General features: G+C 44.8%; 1 protein-coding gene across 1 annotated transcript in view; it reads right to left on the bottom strand.

Moving 5' to 3' along the window:
* Positions 1-27,593, bottom strand: part of MTMR12 (myotubularin related protein 12) — a 65,305-nt gene that overhangs the window by 10,194 nt on the left and 27,518 nt on the right. Inside the window, exons 3-12 of the mRNA XM_082836175.1 lie at positions 26,091-26,233; positions 24,653-24,725; positions 23,698-23,828; positions 22,305-22,398; positions 17,893-18,022; positions 12,152-12,227; positions 5,623-5,729; positions 4,841-4,965; positions 3,289-3,367; positions 1,427-1,497 (exon numbers count right to left, since the gene is read on the bottom strand). Of these exons, the coding sequence (XP_082692301.1) occupies positions 1,427-1,497; positions 3,289-3,367; positions 4,841-4,965; positions 5,623-5,729; positions 12,152-12,227; positions 17,893-18,022; positions 22,305-22,398; positions 23,698-23,828; positions 24,653-24,725; positions 26,091-26,233 (1,029 nt within the window). The remainder of the gene's footprint in view (positions 1-1,426; positions 1,498-3,288; positions 3,368-4,840; positions 4,966-5,622; positions 5,730-12,151; positions 12,228-17,892; positions 18,023-22,304; positions 22,399-23,697; positions 23,829-24,652; positions 24,726-26,090; positions 26,234-27,593) is intronic.

The raw sequence follows: 27,593 nt of genomic DNA, 5'->3' as shown, positions 1-27,593 counted from the left end.
GTGGTTTCTACTTTACACAAGAAGTGCAACTCAAGGTGCTATTTTAAAATGTCCACGAGGACAATGGTGCTGGTAGCAGTGGGTTTAGAGAAAATTCAGAACGAATTCTACGTAGGGAGGTGTTTGCACTGTTAAACTCTCCTCCTGACCCCGGGGTCACGAAGCACTACAGAGCCACGCTTACACTGTGCTCCTACTTCTCCTCCAGGAAACAAGCCTAAACAATGGGAACACATGGGTTCAGAAGAAGCAGATTTTTATATTTGTCTTTCTTGTGCTATCACCTTCCAAAACAAGTTTCATTTTTTAAGAGAATCTTCCTTCTTGCGTATGAAGGGTGTTAACAGTACACCTGCGAGTCCTAGGAAGAGCAGCTAGAGAATGAGACTTCAGAGGTACAACTCAGCAGTCCTTCGGGGAGTGAGAAGAGCTCAGCCTCACCCGCTAAAGATCCCCATTTCATTTTATGCAACTCTGGGATTGGTGCGGTCTGGCCCTGGGTGCTTGCACCTCTCAGCCCCCCAATCTTTATCCCTCCTTTTCACCAGTTACTCAGTACTCTGTTCTGCCATTGTTAATTAGATCTTTTTCAATAACACCCTTAGGCCTGCTCTCTCAAACTTCTAGAAGGCAGAGGCATACAGCTCTGTACATGGGAGGTGCTCAGTGCATGTATTAAAATTTAAGTCAGAAGGTACAGAAATCACAGGTGGACACATTTCCAGTCTGCTCACAGAAGCTAAATTCTAGCAGTCATGGAGAGTGTCAGAAAAATGATAAAAGCCCGAGGGGATGAAAGCATGAGACAGTCTACTTAATGTAAAGCATGGGGCTATAAGAAACTTTAAATATTCAAAACAGCAGATAATATTTGAGCTCAGATCTAACCAATTCCACCAACAATCTTTGTTGCATGAGGTTTACACTTCTTTTACACATGCTGGGTGTGTATATCCTGTCCACACGTACAGGAAGTTAAGTCCACGGAACAAAAGGGAATCGTGGTCCACACCAATCGTGGTGGCAACTGCACGAAGTTGTCAGACACAAAGATGTAAAAATAACAATTAAACCATCCATGGGTCTCTTCATACAAAAACGATCATCCAAAGATTTTAACTTTGAGTTAATATAAAACAAAACCTCGAAATATGAGGAAATGTGAGCTTTGGTAAAGATACCAAACAATTCCTTCTTGGGCTGCGAATAGGTCTGCCGAGTTCCAAGTGAAAGAATTTATTTTTAAACTATAACAATGAACTCCAAAGCAGAGCACTCCAAGGTCAGGGTAAAAAGAATGGGAAGGATTTCTACACCAGCTCGCTCCTTCTACAAGACAATTCCACTTACATAAATCTCTATATACAGAAACAGAATCCCAAGTAAAGGAAAAAGGAAACCACCCTTTGTGCTTTAAATATATTACCTAAAAGAAGAACGTTCATGTTTTGCGCTTCTAGACATTCTATAATCTCTATTGCTTTTTTCAGGCAGCGTCTACATAGGAGAGAGGCAAGAAAAACAGATATTAGTTCCTGAGCTTAGTATCATGAACAATAAGAAATTTAGAGGCATCTGACATGATCTTCAGTTTTCTATCTCATTTACTGTTTCATGCTGAAGATCTCCAAAAAGAAACAAATTATCATTCATGCTATTCAGATACTGCAAGACACTCATCTGCTTATTAGAAACTTAAAATTTTCAGAAGGGATTTCCAAAATGGATGTAAAAATGTTGCTACGTGATTCCTAAACTAGAAATACTTATTGCAAATTCGTATGAGTGTGTTGGTGAGTCCCAGTAAGACCCAGAAACGCCCACATCTGGAGGCTGTGCTGCAGGTCCATTTTGTTAACTCAAGGTCATGGGCTAAATGTGTTGGTGTGGCTGGAAAGGCCCAGTGTGCCCTGAAACCCCTTTGTCTCTCTCGACGCAGCTCCGTTTGAGACTGTTGCCGCTGCCAGCAGCTCTGCCTTCTGCACTGGTAACCCTGCAGCAGTGGCGCCTCCCTGGGCTCTTCACCGGCGTAGGGACACTCACCTCTACCCAGCCCATGGAAGGAAAGGTCCTTTTATTTTATAACATTCATCACAATACTTGCAATTATATATTCAAATTAAGGACATGCAGCAGGCTCCTCAAAACCTATTTGTTAAAAAGTTTTTGGAGGCCTGAGGCTCCTTTGCACAAACTCCCAGGCAGATGTGAGAGAAGATGCCGAGCTAGGTGGAAGGAGGAGTTTTCTATTCGGAGCTGTTCTCTCCCCTGCTCTCACCCTGTCATCATTTCTGTTTTGCGCCTCCCTTTGCCCTCTCCTCTACTTAAGGGCAAAAGACAGAAGCTATTCAAAATGGGAAGTAGGAAAGGGAATAAAATTCTGTTTTCTCGGAATCTCTACTTAACTCCGAAATGAAAAATAACTAATTGGCATTAATGACAGTAAAAAAAATTTTAATAGGTAAGAGACATATAAGATACAGAATTCTTCTAAAAAGGTATTCAGTAAAAACTCAGCATCGGGGGAATTCCCTGGAGGTCTAGTGGTTAGGACTCCGCACTTTCACTGCAAGGGTGTGGGTTCCATCCCTGGTCTCGGCCAAAAACAAAAACAAACCCAGAAACTCAGCATCCCTCCCCTTCTCAATCCCCAGATTCCTCCCTGGGGGTGAGTGCTGCTGCTCAATTAGAACGCTGGGTTGCCACGTCCCCTTTTTTGTAGGCTTCCCATCCCTAGTCTATAGTCTAGGGAGCAGATCTCTGTATGGGCAGGTAGCATGTCTGTAAATTCTTATCAGATGTGCACAGAAATAATAAATAATGAATGTAAAATCCAGCTGAGCCCTGAACAGAATATGTGATCTAAGAATATTTAACCGTGAAATAGAAAACAGTTAAATTATTTGTCAGGTTGCTTTACTACTTTTTTTAAATTTCTGGCTGCCTTGGGTCTTCGTTGCTGAGCGTGGGCTTTCTCCAATTGCGGTGAGCGGGGGCTACTCTTTGTTGCGGTGCGCGGGCTTCTCACTGCGGTGGCTTCTCTTGTTGCAGAGCACGGGCTCTAGGCGCGCGGGCTTCAGTAGTTGTGGCTCATGGGCTCTAGAGTGCAGGCTCAGTAGTTGTGGCGCATGGGCTTAGTTGCTCCGCGGCATGTGGGATCTTCTCGAACCCGTGTCCCCTGCATTTGGCAGGTGGATTCTTAACCACTGTGCCACCAGGGAAGTCCTGCTCTACTACTTTGGCTTAGAGAACTGTGTAATTCATGAGCAAAACAACGCCTTGAAATACCTGATTATGTCAAGCCAGCTGCTACTTTCCAGCAGGGAAAACCATTTTATATCTGTGTCCCAAAATTCGGTACTATTATCTGAAAAAAGGAAAAAGAGTAAAGAAGTCAGGCACTGTTTGCTGCTGTGCCTCTGCTGTAAAACCTGTGCTGTTCAGAGGCGCGGCCCCAGACTAGGCTGAGAATCCAGCATTTCAAACCTTCAGCTGAAATTGTTTTTGAATTGTAAACCCCTGGAATGGTGTGGTAGTCAAAAATAGACTTTCATTGCTCAAGTAAAAAGTGCCCTACAATCTGTATACTAAGCCACAGTCCACCCTGTAACTCAACAAGGAGAGTAACATGCTTTAGGCAGACAGAGTTGACATCCAGGCTGCTGCTCTTAGAAGAGGAAGATGCAACAGGCCACGTCCTAATGCCAAGGAGGCCTGAGGGAAGAGCTGGCTTCTGCTGGAATCCTAAACACACACGTTTACCTTGCACGCCAGACACAATCCCCCCGACCCACCTTGATACAGAAGCCCTGCATTTTACAGAAGTCTACTGCATGTCCGAGTTGCAAACTCAAATCACTGAGAAGGCAGATACCCCTGCAAAGTACTGGATGGCGAAAACAGAAGCGGAGAATCACAGTCCTGGATCAACTAGTGCAATTTCTTACTTCTCCGCCAGGTGCCTGCTTTTTATAAACCTATTTTATAACACATAGCACAGTGTGTTCTAATCAGAGGTACACACTTGTTTCCCTTGGTGTCATATTCATCTTTATCTCCAATGCCTAGCATAGTTAGTGTGTATAATGGAAATTCAACAAATGTTGACTGACTGAATGAATAAATCCTAAATCAGACCACTAGGCTAAAAAGTCAAAGTTAGGAAAAGCTACCTGTAAGTGTGACAAATCTCAGAGGGTAAACACTCATTCAAGAGTGAAGCGAATCAACAGGTGACTGACTTTGATTAAATCTGATTCAAGTTCTGAACTGTTCACACTGGGTAGCCTGGGCAGGGAAGTGGTGGTGGCTAGGATGGGCATATTTCATTTTCTACTTTGCACATTTCAGATTAACTGAATGTTTTTTACACTGTAAAAAAAATATATATATATATATGCTCAATCGGAAAATAAATAAATAAAATATTTCCACTTGGTGAGGGAGGAGTCCATTTAATAAGCCACTAAGGAAAACAAACAGAGGATTCACTTTACAAAATAGCCGGTGAATACAGGTATTGCACAGTTCTACAACTTTTACGGGAGAAGCTCAACGCTCACCACTGGGGAAGGAAGAGAGGAGGACGGTGGCTCTGTGTTCACCGCCCCGAGAAGTGGCAGTGGGGCAAGAGCCTGGAGCAAAATGGTGGCAGCAAGTGTACCGAGGGCAGCTGGCCCCATGGTGACTGGCCCCTCCGCTCCGTGACACCAGCCCTCACGGCCGGGAACCTCTGTGTACAGCCATGAGGAACCCAGGGGAATGGCACCGACTTTCACCTGATCCACGCGGCATGTCTTTCCCCATCTGACAGAAAGTTTTTGCTAGGCATTCTTCTCACCTATCAGAAACAGCTGTTTAAATTTAGAGTAGGCCGTCTGGATTTCCTGCAGGGATAGGAAGTTGCTTGAGAGGTCTTCAGTTTTAACAATTTCATAGGGTGGCCTGTGGATGGTCTTATAAATCCTAGGTAACAAAAAGTAACAAGAGATTAGAAGAGCAGGCATGAGTTAGAAAGAGTTCGTTTTTCCTGAGCACTTCCTGGGCGCCCAGGTCTGTGTGAAGAGCTCCCACTGAATCCTCCCCAACGAGGCAACTACTGCCCGCTGCCGCTCCCAGCCAGCAGAGGTGGGGATGCAGGAACAATGGGCAGAGCCACCCGGCCCAAGATTACAAAGTTTATCACCTGAAAGAGCCAGGATTTGAACCAAGGCAATTTAACTCCAAAGTCTACTCCTTTTCTGTTTTTAAATTCATCCAGTTTCGTTTTTTTTTTAACTTTTAATTTTGAAAATTTTCAAACATGCAGAAAAGCAGAAAAGAGTAACACAGTGACATATACCTTGACCTAGATTTGACAGCTGTCAACATTACAGAAATCATGCCACTTCCCCCAAATGCTTCAGCGTGCATCTCTAAAAACAATGCAGCTGAAGTGCTTCATGATTATGTTACGCTCACTCCTTTCAAATTAAAGACGACCACTCTAAACTGTATCCCCAGCACTAAGTGCTTTATCAGCAGGTAAACTGAAATGGACCAACTACCAAGAACTGTTCCCTGCTTCTCGGAAGACAAAAGCTGAGCTAACTAAACGATAACAAAATGTACAACAGTACCAACCCATCCAAGAAGTTCTTTTGGATTTGTAAAACGCCATCATCCTGTTCTTTGGGCAGTGCTGACATTTTCAAAAGGGCACATCCGCTGTGGCAGGACCAACACCATATCTGCAAAGGGGAATAAAGGTTTTCCAGATGTAACGTAAACCACCTAACAGAGGACAGGTAAGCTTAGCATTTGAATTCATACAGGGAAATGTACACCTTCAATATGAAATAGCTGAATATATTCAACTTTGTTATGCCAAGGAATAAATGTGTTATACTCATAATGAAAAAGGCTGATTTAGTCTTAAAGACAACAACAGAAACTCAGGTCTAGGTGGTCACACTCAGACTCGCTTATAGCCTAACATTACCTTTTGACTTGGCTTTAGTGCTGGGAACCTGGATGATGATGATAAAAACAACATCATCATCATCATCATTATTATTAGGATTATTAGGATAGAAACTATCACTGGAGTGCAGCTCATTATCTCAGGATTTTACATGAATTAAGTCATTTAATTCTCACAGTCACACTCTGAGACAGGTATAAGTATTATCCCCACTAACGACAAGAAACTGAGGCTTGGAGAGACCGAATAACTTCCCCAAGGTGCACAGACAGTGCAGCAGTGACTTCTCAAGGCCGTGCTCCACTTGGATGGCCAAAAGGGGGCAGCTCCCACCATTAGAGAAAGTCCACGCAAGAAAGCATGGGAAGTTGGTTATTCAACATACATTGTTAAGAGACTTGTACATGCAAGGCACTGAATTAGGTTGTGAGAGGATGGAAAGAGGGCTAAGGTACTTCGTCTATCTTCAAGGTGCTTATATCCTAAAAGGGGAAATAAATTTGCAAATATAATAGGAAGTAGAATGTGGCAAACCACAGGAGAAGGGAATTTCAATGAACAACAAAGGGACGGCAACAGAGAAAGAAATCATATGAATGCCCGTAAGTGACTGATTCAAGTGTTTAGGCATTTTTCTGGATACAGTGGGAGTTTCATTTGTTTGCTCTGCTGTATAGGAACACAAGGAGATTAGAACTGACTTGGGGGCAAAGTAACCTGCCAGGAGAGCCTGTAATGGAGAAGAGGGGAAGATTGGTTGGGGCCGGGGAGTACGGCTGTGGATTTTGTGCCCCGTATAAAGGTCTGGTTAAGGGTTCAACGGTGGCGAAAGCCCAGCACTGCTCTGCTGACCAAGCCTTCAGGCCCTGGCTCAAAGGCAGACCAGGAGGATTTCAGCTGCCCAGAGAGGCCCCCTCTTGCCAGTCATCTGCACCATAGAGACCACACACTGGTGTGCCAGCAGCATCCTGGGCTGGAGATCAGAGATCAGCAAACCCAGGCGATATTCTGCACTACGCTTAGAAAGTCAGAAAGAGGAACCGGTTTGGGGTTTCAGGGGAAGATGATGAATCAGTATTGGGTATGCTGGGTGCCTAGTGCCCACAGGACATCTGTGTGAAGATACTGAGGAGACTCCCAAGATGAGGATTATGACTTAGGAGAAGAAGGCAGGACTGCAGCTCTGGACACAGGAGCTGCCTGCCAGCTTCAGTGGAAGAGACGTGAGCCCACCCCGGAGCGAGGCCACAGGGACGCAGAACTGCTTCAGGAGCTGCCCAAAGAGCACCGACTCTGTAAGCTCCTAACGAGACGGAAGTGTTGGAACAGTGAGACAAATCAGCGGGCCCCTTGCTTCCCTCTTACCCCCTTTTCCAACGTCACGCCCAGGCACTCCTGCCCCCCCCGGTGGGTGCAGCTCACTCTGAGATGGGGGGGACACTCTTAGCCATGACTCGTGACACGTTCTAGGAAGTTAAGTGTTCTTAAGCCTTTTTATCTCCTCTCCTGGGGCAGAAAGAATCTGCTCTTGGTGACATTCAACCACAGCTCATTTCCTATTTGGGGCTCAACTGTCACCTCCCAGCTGAGGCACAAAGGGACAATTCCCTTACATTCGCTGTTTGAAACAGTAAATAGAAAACAAGCAAAATTCTTGGTCAGAGAGAGACTTCTCACAGGAATTTCGCAAAAGACATATGTCTTCTCCTATTGTAATATGTACAATTTCTGCCTGAGAAAGAGCCACAGCGTTCTTAGTAAGAATGACTTGACAACACACAAGAATCAGTGTGATAATCCTGTTTATTTGGTAGATCATTTTTTTTTCATTATTTGGTAGATCTTTTTTTTTTTGGTCTTTTTAAATTGAAGTATAGCTGATGTACCATATAAGTTACAGGTGTACGATATAGTGAGTCACAATTTTTAAAGCTTATACTCCATTTATAGTTACTATAAAACGTTGGCTATATTACCCATGGTGTTCAATATACCCTTGCAGCTTATTTTATACCTAATAGCTTGTACATTATTTGGTACATCTTAAGGTGTCTCTCTTAATAGAGCCAAAGAGCTTTAGGGGAGCCTCTACAATTGGAGGCTAGAAAGCAGCGTAAGAAAGAAGGAAAGGAACCACTAAGGAGGTAAGAGGACCAAGACAGCATCGTGTTTCCAAAGCCAAGATAGGAATTTAAAAGGCAAAAAAGGTGGGGGGGTTCACCCAGAACTACAGTGACTGACGGTGTGGAGAACGGGGGCCACCCAGGCTCAGTGACTCTGAGCGTCAACAGCAGAGTGGGGGCGGGCAGAAGCCCTGCTGCAAGAGGAAAGGGGGTAGAGGCAAGCAGAGAGAATCAGTACAGTCCTGAAGTACAGGCAGTGCAGGCAAGGAGAACAAGCCCGCGCTCAACTGTTAAGGAAGGGCTTCTTCAGGTGAGGGAGACTTGAGAATGCCTTCAAGAGAGCAGAATCTCTGGAGATACACGCGGAAGGGGCAGAGCGACGGAAGACAAATCCAGGGCAGAGGAGATCAAGAGCCCGGGCAGAGGTCTGGGTCGGAGATGAAGGAGCACAGAGAGACCACAGGAGGAGGAGGAGGGAGGTCTTGTCGCTCGCTCTCCAAGACCCCTCGGGACTAAGGGAAAGGTGGTCGATGACAGTAAGAGAGTTAAGGGTGGGATCGCCAACTTAAAGAGAATGAAAAAATGGCTACCCTGGCCCCAGGGAAGAACGACACAGGAACCAGAGGGAGTCACTGACAGGCTGCTGAGCAGAACAGGGGCCCAAGTGAAGCAAGGTAACAGTTTTCACGTATCCCATTAAAACGCTCTGCTGTTTGGTCTGAACAATCTGTAGCAATGTTCACTAGCCCCGCAGCAAAAGCATAAATACTCAGGACTGGAGTACAGCAGAGGGTCCAGGAGGCCACAGTCTCTAGAATGGCAGCAAGGGCATGACTGAAATCACAAATGATGCAGGTCTTCCCCGAACACGAGTTAAGTGGAGGCAGGAAAGACCAGACTAGATGAAAAGTCAGGGTGAAAAAGCAGAGATACGGAAATGTTCTCAGACTAGCGATAATGGCTGTACAACATTGTGAACATATTCACTGTCACCAGTGGTAAATTTTACGTGATGTGTATTGAGAGCTGTGCTCCCTGAGTGAATGTGTAAACTCCATTTTGTGTAATATTTTTCCACTGTCCATGCATCACAAGCTCCACTATGACTTTCAGGACACATAATTAAGGCTGATCTAATAAAATGAGAACGCCTTCCTACAGTTTCTATCAAAGTTCTGTTGCCGACTCCTCAGGACAGGTCTTCTCAGGACAGTTTCTACTTCTCAGCCCCAAGGCCTGGCTAGAACAGAGAGTAGTGAAATTTCATATAATGCTGGATGGAGAAGCAGCCTATTCCCAAGTGTGTAGACAATTCATCTTGGTTTCTTCCCACAGAGCATACCCCTTCTCCTAGAGTCATCTATGAAAGGTTGACGGATGAAGACCCTCATGTTTATTCTTCTAAAACATTCTCAAAATGTTGTCTACAGATCCCAAGACCCTCCCTTACAGGTGGTCTGAGAATATTACTAAGATATAATTTGTCTTTTTCACTGTGTTGACATTGGCACTGATAGTGTTACAACTGCTGGTGCCTTGGTACCAACCAAGGTATTGCTACCAACAGCACTGGTCGCCACTGTATTCTTCACTGCCACAAACTTGAAGAAAAATAATTGTTTCACTTCAGAATGTCCATAATGAAGAACTAAACATTATGAATTATATTAATCTTGATCATTACATTTAATATTTAATACTAATATTTTTTATATTCTGTGTGATGGAGTGGAAACAAAGCATGGAAGTGTCTGTCTCAGGGAAAAGCACCTATGAGACTGACTCGAGAGCTGAGCTACCTGCTGTATTCTTGTAACTGAAAGAGTGAATGAGAGACAAACTACGGGTGTTCAGACTTTGGTATCTGGCAGACACTCATTTTTTAGGAAAAAAAAAAACAAGAATGACGTGAGCCTATCCCCTTAAGGAAAACAACTGACAATTTGTTGCCAATGATAAAAGTTGAACTTTCAAGCAAAAATTAGAATTTTGTAAAACTAGTCTCTGCCTTTTTAGCTGGACAAATTCCCAATATTTAAAGACTTTCCTGATGAGACAGGGATGATATTAACAAACGTGATTTTTATCTAAGAAAGCATGTCAATATTTGGATGACCTGGGACTTCCCTGGTGGCGCAGTGGTTAAGAATCTGCCTGCCAATGCAGGGGACACAGGTTCGAGCCCTGGTCCGGGAAGATCCCACACGCCGCGGAGCAACTAAGCCCGTGTGCCACAACTACTGAGCCTGTGCTCTAGAGCCCGTGAGCCACAACAACTGAGCCCACGTACCACAACTACTGAAGCCCGCGCGCCTAGAGCCCGTGCTCAGCAACAAGAGAAGCCACTGCAATGAGAAGCCTGCGCACTGTAACAAAGAGTAGCCCCCGCTCACCGCAACTAGAGAAAGCCCGTGCGCAGCAACGAAGACCCAACGCAGCCAAAAATAAAAATAAATAAATAAATTTATTTTTTTTAAAAAATTTGTATGACCTGTATAACCTAGTGAGCTAATACTTTCTAAACGACCAATGTATTATGTTTTTAAATCATGCATGTTTTAAGACCCATTCAAAGTACAAGACAGACCAATGGATTTTAATTTGGCAGTGAATGAAAAGTTCATTGACTATGTTTTCAGATTCCTTATTGCAATTAATCTTTATGAAACCACCACTTAGCAATTTTTCTGTATACTGTCAAAGAATAATATTTTCATATTCTCTGAAAAGGCTATTAAATACTCCTCCCTTTCCCAAATACACATCTGTGTGAGGCTGGATTTTCTTCATGTACTTCAACCACACCCTAATATACCACAACAGACTGAAGGAAGTGAGAAGATGTGAGAATGTAGCTGTCTTCTATTTTCAAAAATGTAAAACAGTACTATTCTATTTTTTTGTTTTGGACAATATAGTTATTTTTCACAGAAATTTTTATGTTAACATGTGATGAGTTTTTTACTAAAATAAACATTAAGCAGTTTTTCAGTTTTAATTTCTAATATGGCAAATATCAACAGATACAACCACATAAACAAAAACTCTTTGAGACCCTCAATGCTTTTTAAGAGTGTAAAGAGTCCTGAGACCAGAAAGTTTGAGAACCACTGCTGTAAGTCAAAGGTGGCACACTGGTGGCACGTGAACCAACTCTGGCCCAAAGACATGTTTTTTAAACATCTGAATCAGTTGTGAACAGCTGCACACATTTAGAGATCGGGAAAACTCACATAAAAATCCATGTCTCTGATTTCTCCTGCGAAGTCTGGACATCTGGCAAGACCAGGCCCGTATTCCCACATGGCACAAACGGGCCGGCAGAGAAGAGCAGCCAGCCCTTCATCCAGGCAGAGGGTCTCTGCTTCATTGCAAGGACCACACTCATTACCCACCTGGCCTGCATACACTTCTGGGCATGTGACCCCTGCTTAGACATCTCACCTCCCATTACAGGAGTGACCTTTTTGGTGAACCAGCCATGTGCATAGCACAGCATTTGTCTGTAACTCTCATTCTGTACTCAATTCCCTGCAGGCTTGGCAACTCCCAACTGCCAATCAGAAACTGGAATAACTGCCAGGGTCTTGCTTTCTCTGATCAGTGACACACTAAATATGGCTCCCATCCCAGTCTATTCTGTGAAAACTAAGCAAGCTCTGCATGTTGTCTCTGGGAGGAAACTCGGCCACGCCCATTCAAGACTAATGGTGTGGGCCAAAAGGAACCTTAAGCTCTACTACCCTTACGGGGTCGGCTCAGCCTCAAAACAATGTAGGTGTTAAATTAGGCTGGCTTTCAACACCAGACTGGCCTGTAATCCCCCAAAAGCTCTTTAAAGATGTCTCTGCTAAGAACTCCAGTGCATCTGTGAAAACTTTAGAACTCTGACCCCAGGAACCTCATTATCAAAGAGGCTCCTCTAGGGAGTCCCTAAGATATTTTTAGATTGCTCTTGGACTGAGGACAAACTCTTTAATACCAAAGCCAAGGGCTTTAAGTAGGATAATCTGCCAGGATGGGCCAATGAGCAAGCCATGCATTTAGGGTTTCCAGATGCACTTACTGGTATGCCATGACCATGGAAGCGTGGCACGTCCTCCTCAGGAAGAGGGGTGGGGACAACAAAGTATGCTGGCAACCTAGAAGAAAGAGATGTCATCGGTTTTAGTGCTGGAGTTAATTCATTAAATATGAAAGCTCAACGTCAATGAACACAGGAAGTTAAGCAGAGTGTCATGACATGGACCACATTTCCCTCTTAAGAAGAACCAGTGCAGATGAACCGTCTCTGTCGAAATCAATCAGGAATCTAAATCCTAGCTCTGCCTCTGATTCTGTGTAACCCTAGGTAAGTTGCCCCACCTCTCTGGATCTGTTTCCTCATGAATAAAATCACCATGGCAATGTACTCATCAAAATCCAGATTGCAGGAAACTATCAGTCAAGTGGCCTGGTTTCTTCAAATAAACTGCAAGAAAAAGCTAATAGTGTGAGACTCTATAGATTAAGAAGTTTAAGAAACCTATCAGTTTTCAAGATATCAATCTCATCGAATCTTTTTTTTTTGGCTGCGTTGGGTCTTCGTTGCTGCACGTGGGCTTTCTCTACTTGTGGCGAGCAAGGGGTACTCTTCGTTGCAGTGGGCAGGCTTCTTATTGTGGTGGCTTCTCTTGTTGTGGAGCACAGGTTCTAGGCACGCAGGCTTCAGTAGCTGCGGCACATGGGCCCTAGAGCACGCGGGCTTCAGTAGTTACAGCGCATGGGCTCAGTAGTTGTGGCTCGCGGGCTCTAGAGCACAGGCTCAGCAGTTGTGGCACACGGGCTTAGTTGCTCCACGACATGTGGGACCTTTCCAGACCAGGATTGAACTTGTGTCCCCTGCATTGGCAGGTGGATTCTTAACCACTGAGCCATCAGGGAAGTCCCTCACTGAATCTTGATTAATGATAAAACAGATAAAACGATGAAAAATAAATTGTTTTGAGAATTTATAAAACAATGGGAAAAATCTCAACACTTGACTGGGTACTGAATGATATTAAGGAATCAAATGTTAAATGTGAAAGGTGTGATAATGCTTTTATGTTTATAAAAAGAGTCCTTCATTCTTAGAGATGTAAAACTTAAATATTTACGAATGAAATGTGATGAGCTCTAGGATTTATTTCAAAATAGTTGGGCAGGACGGGGGAGGGGGAGGGTTGGAGGAGGTAGAGGCACAGAGACTAGCCATGAGTTAGTAACTGTTGAAGCTGGGTGACAGGTTAACGGAATTCATCAAATTCTCTTTTCTTTTATACTGCTTGAAATTTTCCACTTAAAAAAAAAAATCTTACAGGTAATTAAAAGGAACAAAGCTCCCATAATATTGTGATGTAAAACCAGGTTTGGGAACAACTGGTCAAGGCTAAGATACCTCAGACCATTAAAACGTAGAAGAATTATTTGGCTTTAGAGGTTCCGAAGTGCTTGGAATATTTTCTTTCACGTCCGCTTGAGTGGGTGGGCTTACTATCCCTTCTTCAGGTGCTGTCACTGAAGCAAAAACCTCTTCACAGATCAATGACTCTCAAACTCAGGCTGCCTGTTAAAATCACACAGGAAGATTTAAAAATTCCCAGTGTCCAGGCTCCACCGCAGAACTATGAAATATCAGAGGTGTCAAAGCTCTCCAGGTGTGTAATCAGGATGACAGCTGTTGTTCTAGAAGGTCCTGCTAGTCAAAGTGTACAGCAGCATTACCGGGACACTTAGAAAGAGAGCAGCCCCGGCCTACAGGATCAGAATCTGCACTTTCACAAGCTCCCCAGGGGACTGGGCTGCACAGTCAACCATGAGAAGCAGCGCCTTAGATGGCAACTTACAAACAGACAAGTGTTTCCCAGCCCTCACAGGAGAGTCGCCCGTGGGCTTTGTGTAAACCAGATTCTCAGCTCCTTCCCCAGAGGCTCATTCGACAAAGTTGGGATGGGGCCACACTGCTTTAAAAAATTTCCATGACTTCCTCTACTAGTGTGGTTGAACATTTCACAAGTTAATTGTGCCTCATAAACAGTGTTTCACCAACGGGGAAAAAAATGTCAGAACCCAGTGTACTAGCTTGTGTACCATGCAGTCACTGAAGAAAGGAGGCTGCAAAGAGAGGGACAGCTCTGCACCAGTGGGGAGGTTTGTGATGTCCCCTCCTGTCCCAGTGAACTCAAGGTGGTTCTACGGAGGCTCTGCTGGGAGACTCCCGATGTCTACAAGCAACTGACCCTCCCACCTGGGACAGCACTCATTTTAGTCACCAGGAGGAGTTTTGAATACAAAGTAAACAGCCTCTCCAAATATAAGCTGACCTTATTCAAGGAAGGTTGTACGATCCCCTTAGGCGCCACCTCAGTTAGGGTGAGGGAACCCCCAGAGCGACACCACCAGAGCAGCAGTGTCTTCCTGTGGCTGCATCAATTCCTAGGTTCCCCTGTGTTACACAGTCCCGACAGGGCTGAGGACCTTCTTATACCTTCACAGGGAGGTGGCATGAAGAAAGCCTTTTCAGGAGAAGGCAAAGTAGACACTCAGTTTCTTATTCTTATCCAAACTGGCCGAGGTCTTCTCTTACCACTGGGGCTTTCATTAATTTATTCACTGTTCCCAATTTATTGAGTGGGTCTTATAAGTCAGGCACTACACTTGGTACTGAGGATATAAAGATGAACCAAAACAGTGTCCTTGATTCCCCAGGACTGATGGGCTGCAGAAACAAACATTAACCAAATGGTGATACAGATAAGAATAAACTCACGATTGGAAGAGGTGCTAAGGAGAGAGGCACACAGTGCAATGAAAGCTCTCACGGGAGACCTCATCTAGTCTTGGGAAGACTCCCTAAAAGAGACACCTGGGCAGAGATCTGACCGATGAAGTGGAGGTAACTCACTAGTAAAGCTGGACGCAAAAGGAGCATCCTAGACAGACTGCACAGGCAAGGCCCACAGGAGGGACTCAGGGTGGCTGGAGGGGTACACGCAAAGCTGGCGAGTTAGGCATGAGGCAAGCCATGAAGGGCCTGTTCGAAGTTTTATCCTCTCTACCATGAACAGCAAGGAGCCAATGAAGCAGGGGAAGAATGGATGCCGCGGGCCAGAGTGGGTGGGGGAGACCATGCAGGCAGCTACCACAGTGCCAGGTGAGAAACAAAGCACAGCTTTCCTGTATCATCCCTGTGGGGCAGAAGCGCAGGGGCGAGTGCATGGCTGGGGCAGTCCAGGGGGAGTGAGTCTGCACCGAGTGCTCTGAGCAGCAAAATCTCGCTGAGGCTCCATTCTCCCCCCTGACCACTAATTAGAACCCCCTGACACCCCACTCCACCCACCTTCTCTACCTGGTATATTTCTGATGTGCTGCCACCTATGCAAATACCAATGAATTTAATCAGTATGTGGCAGGATCCTGGGAATGGGCATGCCTTCTATCAGTGTCAACATCACATTACAAAATATCACCTCCTAGGAGCAGGGCTTTCTGACCTCCTCCTGACTGAGCGCTTGTTCTCCCTTTCCAAGCTTTGTGACTATAAAGAGGGGAGGAGGGGCAGCGTGGGCATGGGGGGTGTGATCCGACACCTGCCCTGCAGGCCCCTCCCCACTGTCACCCTAGTTTGTGCTGTAACGAGAGGGCTAACCTTATAAGTGTCTGAGACTGATCAAAATCAAAACTGATCTACTGGGGCTTCCCTGGTGGCGGAGTGGTTGAGAGTCCGCCTGCCGATGCAGGGCACACGGGTTCGTGCCCCGGTCCAGGAGGATCCCACATGCTGCGGAGCGGCTGGGCCCGTGAGCCATGGCCACTGGGCCTGCGCATCCAGAGCCTGTGCTCCGCAACGGGAGAGGCCGCAACAGTGAGAGGGCCGCGTACCGCAAAAAAACCAAAAAAACCCCAAAAAAACCCCAAAAAACTGATCTACTGAAAAGGCCCCTCGGAACCATAAGTACAAAATGCTCTAGGAAAATACTAATTTTCTGAAACTGTCAGCAGGGTGTTGAGGATTATGTTCCAAAACAGTAAGATTCAAGTTTCAAAAAAAGGATCACACAGAGTCATCCTTTAAAAATGTAGGTGAGATCACATCACGCCTCTGCTCAAACTCCTCCGCACTGCACTATAAATTCTGAAACCCTCCCTGCCCATCAGCACCCAGCCGGCCGTCTCCTCCCTGATCACACCTCCTACTGCTCTGTCCCCTGCTCACTCCTCTCCAACCCCTGGGCTCCTTGCTGTTCCTCACACAAGCCAAACAAGATTCCACCTCAGGGCCTTTGCACCTGCTGTTCCCTCTGCCTGACCAACCCTCCTGCCAACATCTCCAGCACGCCCCAGTCCCTGGCCTGATCTATTTTTCTCCATAGCACTTATTACCTCTTAATACACTATAATTACTCACTTATTCTATCATCATTTTCCTCCTCTAGAACGAAAGCTTCATGAGGGCAGGGATTTTTAGGCTCTATCTTCAGTAGCCAGGACACTGTCAGGCACATAGGAGACCCTCAGAAATGTTTATTGAGGGACTTCCCTGGTGGCGCAGTGGTTAGGAATCTGCCTGCCAAAGCAGGGGACACGGATTCGAGCCCTGGTCCAGGAAGATCCCACCTGCCGCAGAGCAACTAAGCCTGTGCACCACAACTGCTGAGCCTGTGTTCTGGAGCCCGTGAGCCACGACTACTGAGCCCACGTGCCACGACTACTGAGCCCACGTGCCACAACTACTGAGCCCGTGCGCCTAGAGCCCGTGCTCCACAACAAGAGAAGCCACTGCAATGAGAAGCCCGCGCACCGTGACAAAGCGTGGCCCCCGCTCACCGCAACTAGAGGGGGCCCGTGCGTAGCAACGAGGACCCAATGCGGCCAAAAATAAATAAATAAATAAATTTATATTAAAAAAATGTTTATTGAATGAATAAATAAAACGCTTGATAAAAGGAAAGCAAATATGATATAAATTCAGAAATGCCTCTAAAAGTTTTACATTTAGATTACAGATATAATAATGGGAAGGAAAAGACAAATTCACTTCTGAATGTTTTAAGGGATACTTTAAGGGTTTCTTAAAAAAGCACAGTATCAATGTGGAGAAAGTGGAACCCTCATAACGTTGCTGATGGGAGTGTAAAAATGGTTCAGTGGCTATGGAAAACAGTCTGACAGTTCCTCAAAAAGTTAAACGCAGAGTTACTATATGACCCACCAATTCCACCCCTAGGAATATACCCAAGAGAACTGAAAATACACGTCCATATGAAACCTTGTATACTAATGTTTGTAGCAGCATATTCATAGTAGCCAAAACGTGAAAAGAAGCCAGTGTCCATCAACTGATGAATGGATAAATAAAATATGGTATACCCATATCCTGGGATATTATTCAGCAGTAATAAAACAATGAAATCCTGATACATGCTAAACATGGATGAGCCTTGACAACATTATGTTAAGTGAACAAAGACAGGCACAAAGACCACGTATTATACGGTTCCATTTATGTGAAATGCCAAGAATAGGCAAATCTATAGAGACAGAAAGTAGTTAGTGGTTGTCTAGGGCTGGGGCAGTGGGGAGCGGGGGAATGGGGAGTGACTACTAAGGGGTAAGGGGTTATTTGGGGGATGACGAAGATATTCTAAAATTGACCGCAGTGATGGTTGCACAACCCTGTGTATGTGCTAAAAAACACTACACACTTCAAACAGGTGAATCGTATGGCATGTGAATTAAATCTCAACAAAGCTGTTCAAAAAGCAAAGCACAACACTGAGAGCTTACCTTTCACAGACTTTATAGCCTTCATTGACACTCACTGCTTTGTACTTCATGTTGCCTTTGGTCCGCTCCAGCTCCCAACACCAGTCCTGAAGTGTGTCAAACATTACGGCATGGTTCTTGGGGTCAGTAGCTAACAAAACAAATTGAGAAAGACAGTAAAATCTTGTCGGGAAGCCCTGGTATTTTAATGGTGTGAAAGTTGCTCCTCGGGCCCCAACTTCCTCCACTAAGCCCATTTTTATCCCCACAGAACGAACTCACTGCTTCATCCTAACCTTGTTCCTTTTTTCTGTCATTCATCCAAAATTATGAGTGAGGCTCTGTCTTTTGTGCTGGGCGAAAGCAGCTGTTCTTGTTCCATTCCGTGCAAAAGTAATTTATAGCTCCATTTTCAGTCATCTGACCATGAGATAATTTATATAACATAAAAAGATCCTGTGCAGCACTAAAAGACAGGCTTGGCACAAATGCTAAAATAATAAAATATTTTTAGCCCTACCAATGTGTGCATAAGATGGCAAACTCATTTGAACAGCATGCCAGATTGCTGAGTGTGAAGCCTCCTTCAGTGTGAAGATGCACTGCCCAAAGAGGCGTTTTCAGTGTGACACCTGGTTTCTGAGGGCTAGAAACAAATCAGACAGCTATGGTGAAGGTCAGGGCCTGCAAGCCAAGGGCCACATCACAGTGACGGGGACTTCTGTCCCTAACCTTGCTGCTACCTACTAGGAGGAAGTGCCCAGTAGCACTACTCTTGCAGCCCAGCAGGTGTGTCCTTGGTCCTCTCCCAAGCCACAGAACAGCTTGATGGGGGTGACAGGTGCCAAACACGCTTGGGTATTTCTTTTTTTTTTTTTTTGTGGTACGCGGGCCTCTCAGCGTTGTGGCCTCTCCGGTTGCGGAGCACAGGCTCCGGACGCGCAGGCTCAGCGGCCATGGCTCATGGGCCCAGCCGCTCCGCGGCATGTGGGATCCTCCCGGACCGGGGCACGAACCCGTGTCCCCTGCATCGGCAGACGGACTCTCAACCACTGCGCCACCAGGGAAGCCCAACCCCTGGGTATTTACACAAATCAGTTCATTCAAGCCTGTGCACATTTTAAATAAACAAGCCTTGGGACCTCCCTGGTGGTCCAGTGGTAAAGAATCCACTTTCCAATGCAGGGGACATGGGTTTGATCCCTGGTCGGGAAACTAAGATCCCACATGCCACAGGGCAACTAAGCCTGCGCGCCACAACTACTGAGCTCGCACGCCTCAACGAGAGAGGCCACGTGCCACAAACTACAGAGCCCACACGCTCTGGAGCCTGCATGCCACAACTAGAGAGAGAAAACCTGCGTGCCACAACTAGAGAGAAGCCCGTGTGCCGCAATGAAGACCCGACACAGCCAAAAAAATAAACAAATTTTTAAAATAAACAAAAATATCAAAAAAAAAAAATCAAGCCTTCCTGGAAAAACAAAGTGTTTAATAAAACTCCCACCTAATCCTTTTAATACAAACAGATGATAGTACAAAGGATGATAAGACAAATAATGATTAAAAAACAACAGTTAAGGGGCTTCCCTGGTGGCGCAGTGGTTGAGAGCCCGCCTGCCGATGCAGAAGACGCGGGTTCGTGCCCCAGTCCGGGAAGATCCCACGTGCTGCGGAGCGGCTGGGCCCGTGAGCCATGGCCACTGAGCCTGTGCTCCGCAACCAGAGAGGCCACAACAGTGAGAGGCCCGCGTACCACAAAAAAACAACAACAACAACAACAACAGTTAAGCTTACATAGCACTTAGTACACCAGGCACTATCCTGAGCATATTACATATAATAACTCAATCCTCACAACCCTACAGGGTAGGTAATATTATTTCCTCCATTTTACAGATATGGCACAGAAAGGCCAATTAACTTGCCCAAGGTCACAGAGCTAGGCAATGGCAGAAATGGAATTCAAACCCAGGCAGCAGTAAAGTAAATTTCCATAAAGTAATAAATGTAAATATTAATAAATTCCCCCATGGACATAAGTAGTAACAATACTCCTAGGACCTTTTAGCCAAAGTACATTTGTGAATTATTAAGCCTGAGTAAAATGAAAGATGTTCAGACTGCAAAGCACCCACCTCTAGAAACCCCTACTCAATCAAAAAGCAAATTGATCAACTCGCATCTATCAGTTATAACCTTTACTCATCAAAAAAAATGGAGGGTGGAAGGAGAAAAGAAGGCTAGAATTCAGATAGAATAGAAGATGCTACATATCCTGGGCTTTCTGGCACAAAAAGCCACCACAAGGTAATGAGCTCTGTAGTTGTGGCGCGCGGGCTTAGTTGCCCCGCAGCATGTGGGATCTTACTGCCAGGGTCAGTCAAGGTAAGGGTTTTGGCACACAGATCAACACATGCTGGGAAGCCGAGAAACCGTCCTGTGCTGGGTCCAGACCAAGCATCAGGATATAAGGAAGTGGCAGAATTCCTAAAAATACAGTATGATTTTCAAATGTAGACCCAATAAATGTTTATGTAAATTATAGCAATCAACAAAGAAGTCATATTTTGTGTATCTCATATTGTAACAAGCTGTTGTCAGCCAGCACCCAGCTAATCAGCACTTATACATATGGCTACAGTGAAAAGATCATTCACAAAGATGAACTCACTGAATTACGGAACAAATTTTGTGTTGGCCTGATAGTAGTGCTAAGTATATTTTACGTCAGTGGAGCTCTCTGAGCATAATCTGTCCTGAGTAAGCAGTTACACTCTCAATTAACCCTCATTTAATGACTGCGCCCTGTGTGCCATGCATTTAACAATTTGTAATTTTCACAACACTTCAAGGGAAGCATTAACAACACTATTTTTTGACATGAGAAAACAGAGGCCCAAGAGTTAAGTGCCATCCCCAGGATCACACAGCTACTAGGCAGCTAGACGAGGATTTGAACTCAGGTGGGACAGACCTGGAAATTCACACCTCTTCTACTAGACCACCATAGTCCCCCAAATGCAAGCTACTCTCTCAGATACCTGCATCTCTGCACACGCCAGTCCTGCTGCCTCAAATACTCCTGTCTGCCTACCGGCCACTCCACATCCTTCACCAGCAGTTCAGGACCAGCCTTCGCCCTCTGACAGCCCTCCCTGCCCCAGCGTGGTCGTTCCCTCCCACCACAGGACACATCACTCTGTTTGACTTAAAGCTCTTAGAGGGCAGGGATTTAGTCCTGTTCATATCCCCAGGGTGTGTGGCCCACAGCAAGCGTTCGACAAACATTTACCAAATAAGCAGCTAGTGACAAAGCTACTCTGCACTCCAGAAGGCATGATACACGCAGTTCAACTAACACGCCACCTCCCCGATGAAAGGCACATGGCACTCAGGACCAGTAAACATCAGCTTCACGTTAAGAGTGAGGGGCAGATAGGAAGGTAATGCACAACATGATAAATATAATTAACACTCTTGTACGTTATACACAAAAGCTGTTAGAGTAAATCCTAAGAGTTCTCATCACAAGGAAAAAAACTTTTTCTATTTCTTTAATATTATATTTATATGAGATGATGGATGTTCACTAAACTTACTGTGGCCATCATTTCAAGATGTATGTGAATAGAATTACTATGCTGTACACCTTACACTTATACAGGAATGTGTCAATTATATCGCAATAAAACGGGAAGAAAAAATAAAAATACTGTTAATAATTTGGAATTAAAAGAAAAGAGGAATGGACAGAGCAAGTGGACAGATGGAGGAGGAGAGATCCAGAGAAGGAAGAAGACAGACATCTGTGGAAACACTGTACAAAGCTAGGCATTATTAATAGCTAATTCAGATGACCACAGTTTCTTACTTGAAAGACTGCTCTCTTTTTCAGGGAATCGAATGGAAAACATTTGGAATTTTAAGTTTTCTAACCAAACTACTTTTCTGATGTGCTCTCTTAGGTACAACTGTTCCATTCCCCATCCCCCAAACATTTGCTATAAGGCATGTTCTGGTTGTTTAAAAACTTTCTAGAATGCAAGACATTTTTTAGGGTCTCATGAAATGAAACCAAGTGTATTAAAGTGAAAAACAGAATCCAGGGGCAGACAGAGTGATTTTAAACTTGTCTCAGTTTTGCTTCTCTATAGCCTCACATTCCCAATCATAATATATTGATTTTCTTTCATAAGCAACAAACAAATAATCCCTCACAAAAAGCAAACAAACCTAAAAGATAAGTTAAAGAAACAAAGGTCACAGGAAAGAAATAGAAACCTTTTTTTAAAAGAAATCTGAATGACTCACCCAAGCAAGAGGCGACCCACTGCTAGAGAAGAGGGGAACAAAACCCATGGATGGGTTTTCTCCCAGAAGTTGCAGGTAGGAACTGGAAGGGGCCTGCCTACCTGCGGATGAAAGCTTACCTGTGTGGTTTTGTGCTGCAGTCGCGTAGGAAAACAGAAACAATCGTTTCAGCAGTTTAGGGGCCTGGGTATGATGGATTATGCCACTGACAATCTGGAAAAGAACCAAGCGATGGATACAGTCATGCTTTTGGCAGATAAACACTGAGAGACAAGATCCAAGTTGTCTAGGTCTCCGTAATGCTAACGGGCTCCGATGAGCCGCATGCTAACTAACTCTCATTGAGGTCTGTATCTGTGATGTGATCTCTTGAAATAATGCCAAGTAAACAGAACACTAACCATTTTGTCAGGTTTTCAAGAGCTTTGAGTTTCTAGGGCAATTTTTAAAACACAGTCTAATTTCTCAAAAACAAAGCACTAAAAAAACTTAAGTCCCATTTTCAGATACTCCAAAAATCTGACATGTCAAAGATATATAGCTGACCAGATAATAACCAATCTGCTTAGCTATTCTGTTCTACTTGCTGTGGCCTTAAGGATCTTCTTCTAGAAGATAAGGCAATCAATCCCTCATGCTTTTTGTTTGAAGTTCCAAACAAAAGTATGTTCGGATAGATGACTAAAATCATCATTCAAAATAAAGTTTCTGGCTTCTCAGGGAATTTCCAAGTCTACACCACTCTTTTTCCTGTTCAGAACAGATACTGGAGTCATGTTTATTATTCTAACTGATCTACCGCACTACCTGAAAGAAAACTAAGAGTATACCTGAAAAGAAGGCTTAACTCATTGCAGCCAAAGACAACAGATAAACTGGTCTCTCCCTAGATTTCCCCCTGATGTATCTACCATGACAGTGGCAAGTCTGAGACCTTCAATACCTTAAGAGAAATCTTGGAAGCTACAATAACCATTGTGACCAGTTTGCCCAGTTACACGTCTCAATTTGCTGCAGCAACCTGATTAAAGTAAGGGACCAAAAGCACAGGCTCATTTGGTGACTCACTTTGCCCATGACCGTGTACCTCCCCCTCCTTCCACACGTAACCACGACCTCCCAGATGTCCACTCCTTCATGCTGGGAGCTGGGGGTCACTGCTGCTGCCTTCGGGAAAGGCTGTCAGAGGTGGGGAAAGGGGGTTGCTTCTAGCTGCTCCATCCTCCCCTTCCCCTGACGGCCTTCTGGTCCTGGTTTACCACCTCCCACCCTCTGCAGCCTCTGGGAATGAACACATTAGGAACTGAAGGATTAAACGCAGCCATGTGCCAAGATAATATAGTCCTGCTCTACCAAATTCTCTCTCAATTCTAATCAAAGCACATGCGAGTATAACCAATGTCAACTTTACAGAATGAAAGGCTCCCCTCAACCTTTGTGCAATGGAAGCAAGAACTGAAGTGGGGAAAACCTGATGGGAAATAAAACCTAAAAACACATGCGACTAGTTACCCTTTTGACTTCCTCTTCTTTTGTGTACCTCAGACAAAAGTGGAATACCCGGAGGTCTTTGCAGTGGATGATGAGTTTCTCAGGGTATTTCTTCAGCTGTCCAAAGAGAGTCTTTTTTTTCTCATCAAACACTACACATCAACAATGAAATCAAGAAGGGAAATCATGTTATAAGACAACAATTAAATGCTAAAGAAACAAGGTAGACTATTAACTTCCAAGGGCGCCTCTCAAAAGTGAGAGGAAAGGCACCAGCTTCTAAGTAACTGTCAGCAGGGGCCCTGTTCTCTGGAACAGCCAGGGTTCCTCACTCCTCCCCAGGAAGCACAGACCCAAATGGACTGGCCACTGTTGGCAGAACTGACTCCTGCAGAAAACCCAGCTCTGAAAGCTGAGATTACGAAAGATGGGAGATCACTAGGGAACTGCTTTTGGGACAGTCAACTCCCAGGTTTATAGCTAGGGCCCCTCCTGACACCCTCCTCCCTTTCCCAGAGTTTGCACCACGCAGCACCTCTTGGTGCTGGGAACACCATAAATGGCTACTGAATGATTTCTGACAAAGCCCTGACTACAAAAACAGAGAAGTGGAGCCCAGAGAGGCTTCGTTTAGTCAGAAGAAAAGACACCCGAGTGTGGTATGACAGACCTTTATCAGGTGAGCCTTTAAAGTGAGATCTGCACAGCTAACATTGACATATGATCAATATCTATCATGTAATAGCACGGTGGAGTATTAGAAACAACAGGTTCCATGTTCAAGTCCAAGCTCCTCCAGCTAAGCTACCCCAAATAAGCCACTTCGCATCTCAATTTTATCATCCATAAAACTGATTTAAATAAGATAAATATGTGAAGAAATTTCAGTAAACTATAAAGGACCAAAAAAAAAAACCTCATCATTATCAGCTATACTTTCAAAGGCTGGCAACACCCCAGGGGAAAACATACTCACCTCCATAAATCTGATCAACACAGTGGAGGGTAATGTCATTTTCTCCTATAACCTTATTCTTAAACTGCGTTTCCTAAAAAATTCAAAAGGAAACAACTGTGATTCCTTGCTATGCACTGTGACATTTACAGGTAAAGCAAACCACCATCCTCCACGTGCATATAAAGAAAAATGGGGAGTGGGTGGGGGAAATGGGTGAAGGTGGTCAAAAGGTACAAATTCAATTATAAAACAAGTCCTGGAGATGTAATGTACAGCATGGTGACTAGAGTTAATAATACTGCATTGTACATTTGAAAGTTGCTAAGAGGGTAGATCTTAAAAGTTCTCATCACAAGAAAAAAATTGTTTAACTATGTGATGTGATGGATGTTAACTAAACATATTGTGATGATCATTTCACAATATTTACATACACCAAATTCATCACGTTGTACATCTTAAACTAATACAACGTTAAATGTCAATTATATCTCAGTAAAGCTAGAAAAAATAAATGAAAAGGTATACATCCTACACAAACAAACAGGGAAATGTAGTCACATCCCTAGGAAAGGGACGATGGAGTGAAGTGTGTGAGAAATGCTGTGCAACACTTGTTTTCAAACCCAGGCAGGACATGCCATTGCCGGCTGCTCCCAGGCCAACCCACCAGGCCGCATGCACAACACCCTGAGAGATGCTGGCAGGTGGCGCATAGGTTCAGATTTCTCCACACAAACGTAGACAGGTGAGTGACAGAGCTACGAGAAGGCAGGAAGAAAACCCCAGGCGATTCAAGCTCTGTAAATGCTGCCTCTGTACAGGACTAGGAACCAGGCTGCTACAGCAACAGCTGCACAGAAGCCCACGCTGTCAGGTGGCAGGGTGCTGGCGTGGCCGGGCCAGCCGGTTCCCATTACCACCAGCGCACCCTGAGGGGTGCGGGTGTTCCCTCCTCACTCCACTGCTCACTCTTCCTAAGGAGGACAAGTCTTACAAGCACAGAGCAAACACGAAGTAAACCCAAACTCAGTGCTGCATTCAGCACCAGTGTCATAACTGAATTCAGTTCCTAAATTTGAGGAAGAGTTCAGTACAGAGAAAACATGGGGAACTAGTATATTTGGGGAGATGTGATTCCCATGAGTGATAGGTACTGTGCTGAAATACAGAAGAAAATTAAAAGCTGACGGCGTCAACCTACGAGGTCAAACGCAAGCCAGCGTGACGTGAGGCACTGGTGGGAAACTGCAGGGTGGTCCTCCCGCCGAAAGGAGATCCCAAAGGAGAGAGATCCCAAAGGAGATCCCAAAGGAGATCCCAAAGAGAGAGAGAAAGACTCTGGCCTTTGTGTTTACGTGCATTAGGGGCAAGTTATTGAGAAGCTGGGAGAAAAGACAATGGGGCCACCAATGCAGTGCTCCCACAAACTCAACCAAGTGCAGCTCACACATACATCATTATCCAATGCAGATTCGTCATCGCCCAAGAAAGCAATCTTGAAGTCTGTGCAGACAAGCCTCCCATAGATTCCACGCTGACAGGAGTCTTCCTGGACACACTTCAGTACTGTGCTGGCTTCACAGAGCAGCTGTTCACCTGATCAAAACCAAAACAAGTCCTCCTTAGAGTCCTCAGGCAACATGCAGAACGCAAACAGTACAAGCTTCCCGGCTCTATTCCTGTAAGACAAACACACACTACAACACAGCACACGGGAGCTGCAAAACCTAGGGGAGAAGATGAAGCAGAGTGGGGACTGCGGAGAAGTGAAATCACAATGACTCAGATACACTTTTACATGGGGCACTTCTCTATCTTCTCACTGTGAATAATGGACGTGTCCAAACAGGTAGAAATGATCTCGGCTACACTTACAAACACAGATCTTAGTGCTTTCATCACCTGGACCCAAGCAGAAGTTCTGGAGAAGCGGTACCCAAGTGAGCAAAGCCAGAAGGGCTGGCCAGTGAGCTCTGGTACGTAGCTCTGGAGCCCCCCTTCCTGTGAGGGTGGGCCATTCCTCACCCCGGAACTGCAGAAAGAGGGCGGGTGTCTCCCTGGCCCGGGGCCCTAAGGCAGCTTCCTCAGGCACAGAGGGTGCAGCACGACTGCACTCATTCTGGCTCCACGGACAAGGATGGGAGGAAAAGGGAGGTCAGAGGTTTATGGGAAAAAAACCTGTTTCCTCTCTTTCTTAGTTGAGAGTATTTCCTCTCAGTGTGTCACCTTTCCTGCTCTATCTGCAGACGCCCAGCAGCATGAGAGCTGTATTTCCTGGTGATAGAGAGTACTTCTCACTATAGTCAAAAAGATGAGGATTTAGGGATAGGCAGGAAGTGGAGAGGCTCATGAGGGCTGGATGCCTGCGTTAAGGGCAGGAAAAAAAGACGGATACAGGGGAAATGAAAAACTAAGTGTAAAATTAAAAAAAAAAAAAAGAAGAAGACTAAGTGTAAATACTTTGTGACAAGAAGGAAAAAGGAATTTTCTTCTCATCCAACAGGTAACCATCTTCTCCTTAGAATCTCCCTCTGGATACTTCCTTCAATGTCTTTAAATTTACCATTTGGCTCAAAATTCATTTATTCTAACTTTGAATATGAAAACAAAGAAGAATTCCAGACACTGAGATTATCAGGGGACACATATTATATTTAATCTTGTTTTTTTTCTCTCTTCCAAGGGGTTAATTACAATGGAAATACAAGAAGATGGCTCTGTCACCAGGTCAGCCTCTACAGAGACCACCGGGCTTGAAGAAAACAGTGAAGTCAGGGCCTCATTAGGGTTTAAAATAGTCCCAGAAAAAGTTTCAGCTGAATCCGAGGTAGAAGACACGTGAGCAAGGCTTCCTGTGCTTTCAACTCCTGGTGTAAAACAACTTTAATGGTGAGCCTCTCCCAAGACCAGGCAAGCCATATGGGTCCATGGTCAGGCAATGGAGACCAGAAGTTGG

This window comes from Leucopleurus acutus, assembly GCF_964270905.1.
Source record: "Leucopleurus acutus genome assembly, chromosome: 3".
In the NCBI taxonomy this organism is placed as follows: domain Eukaryota; kingdom Metazoa; phylum Chordata; class Mammalia; order Artiodactyla; family Delphinidae; genus Leucopleurus; species Leucopleurus acutus.
Note: the sequence above shows the minus strand (reverse complement) of the source record. Positions and strands in the feature narration are given on the sequence as shown.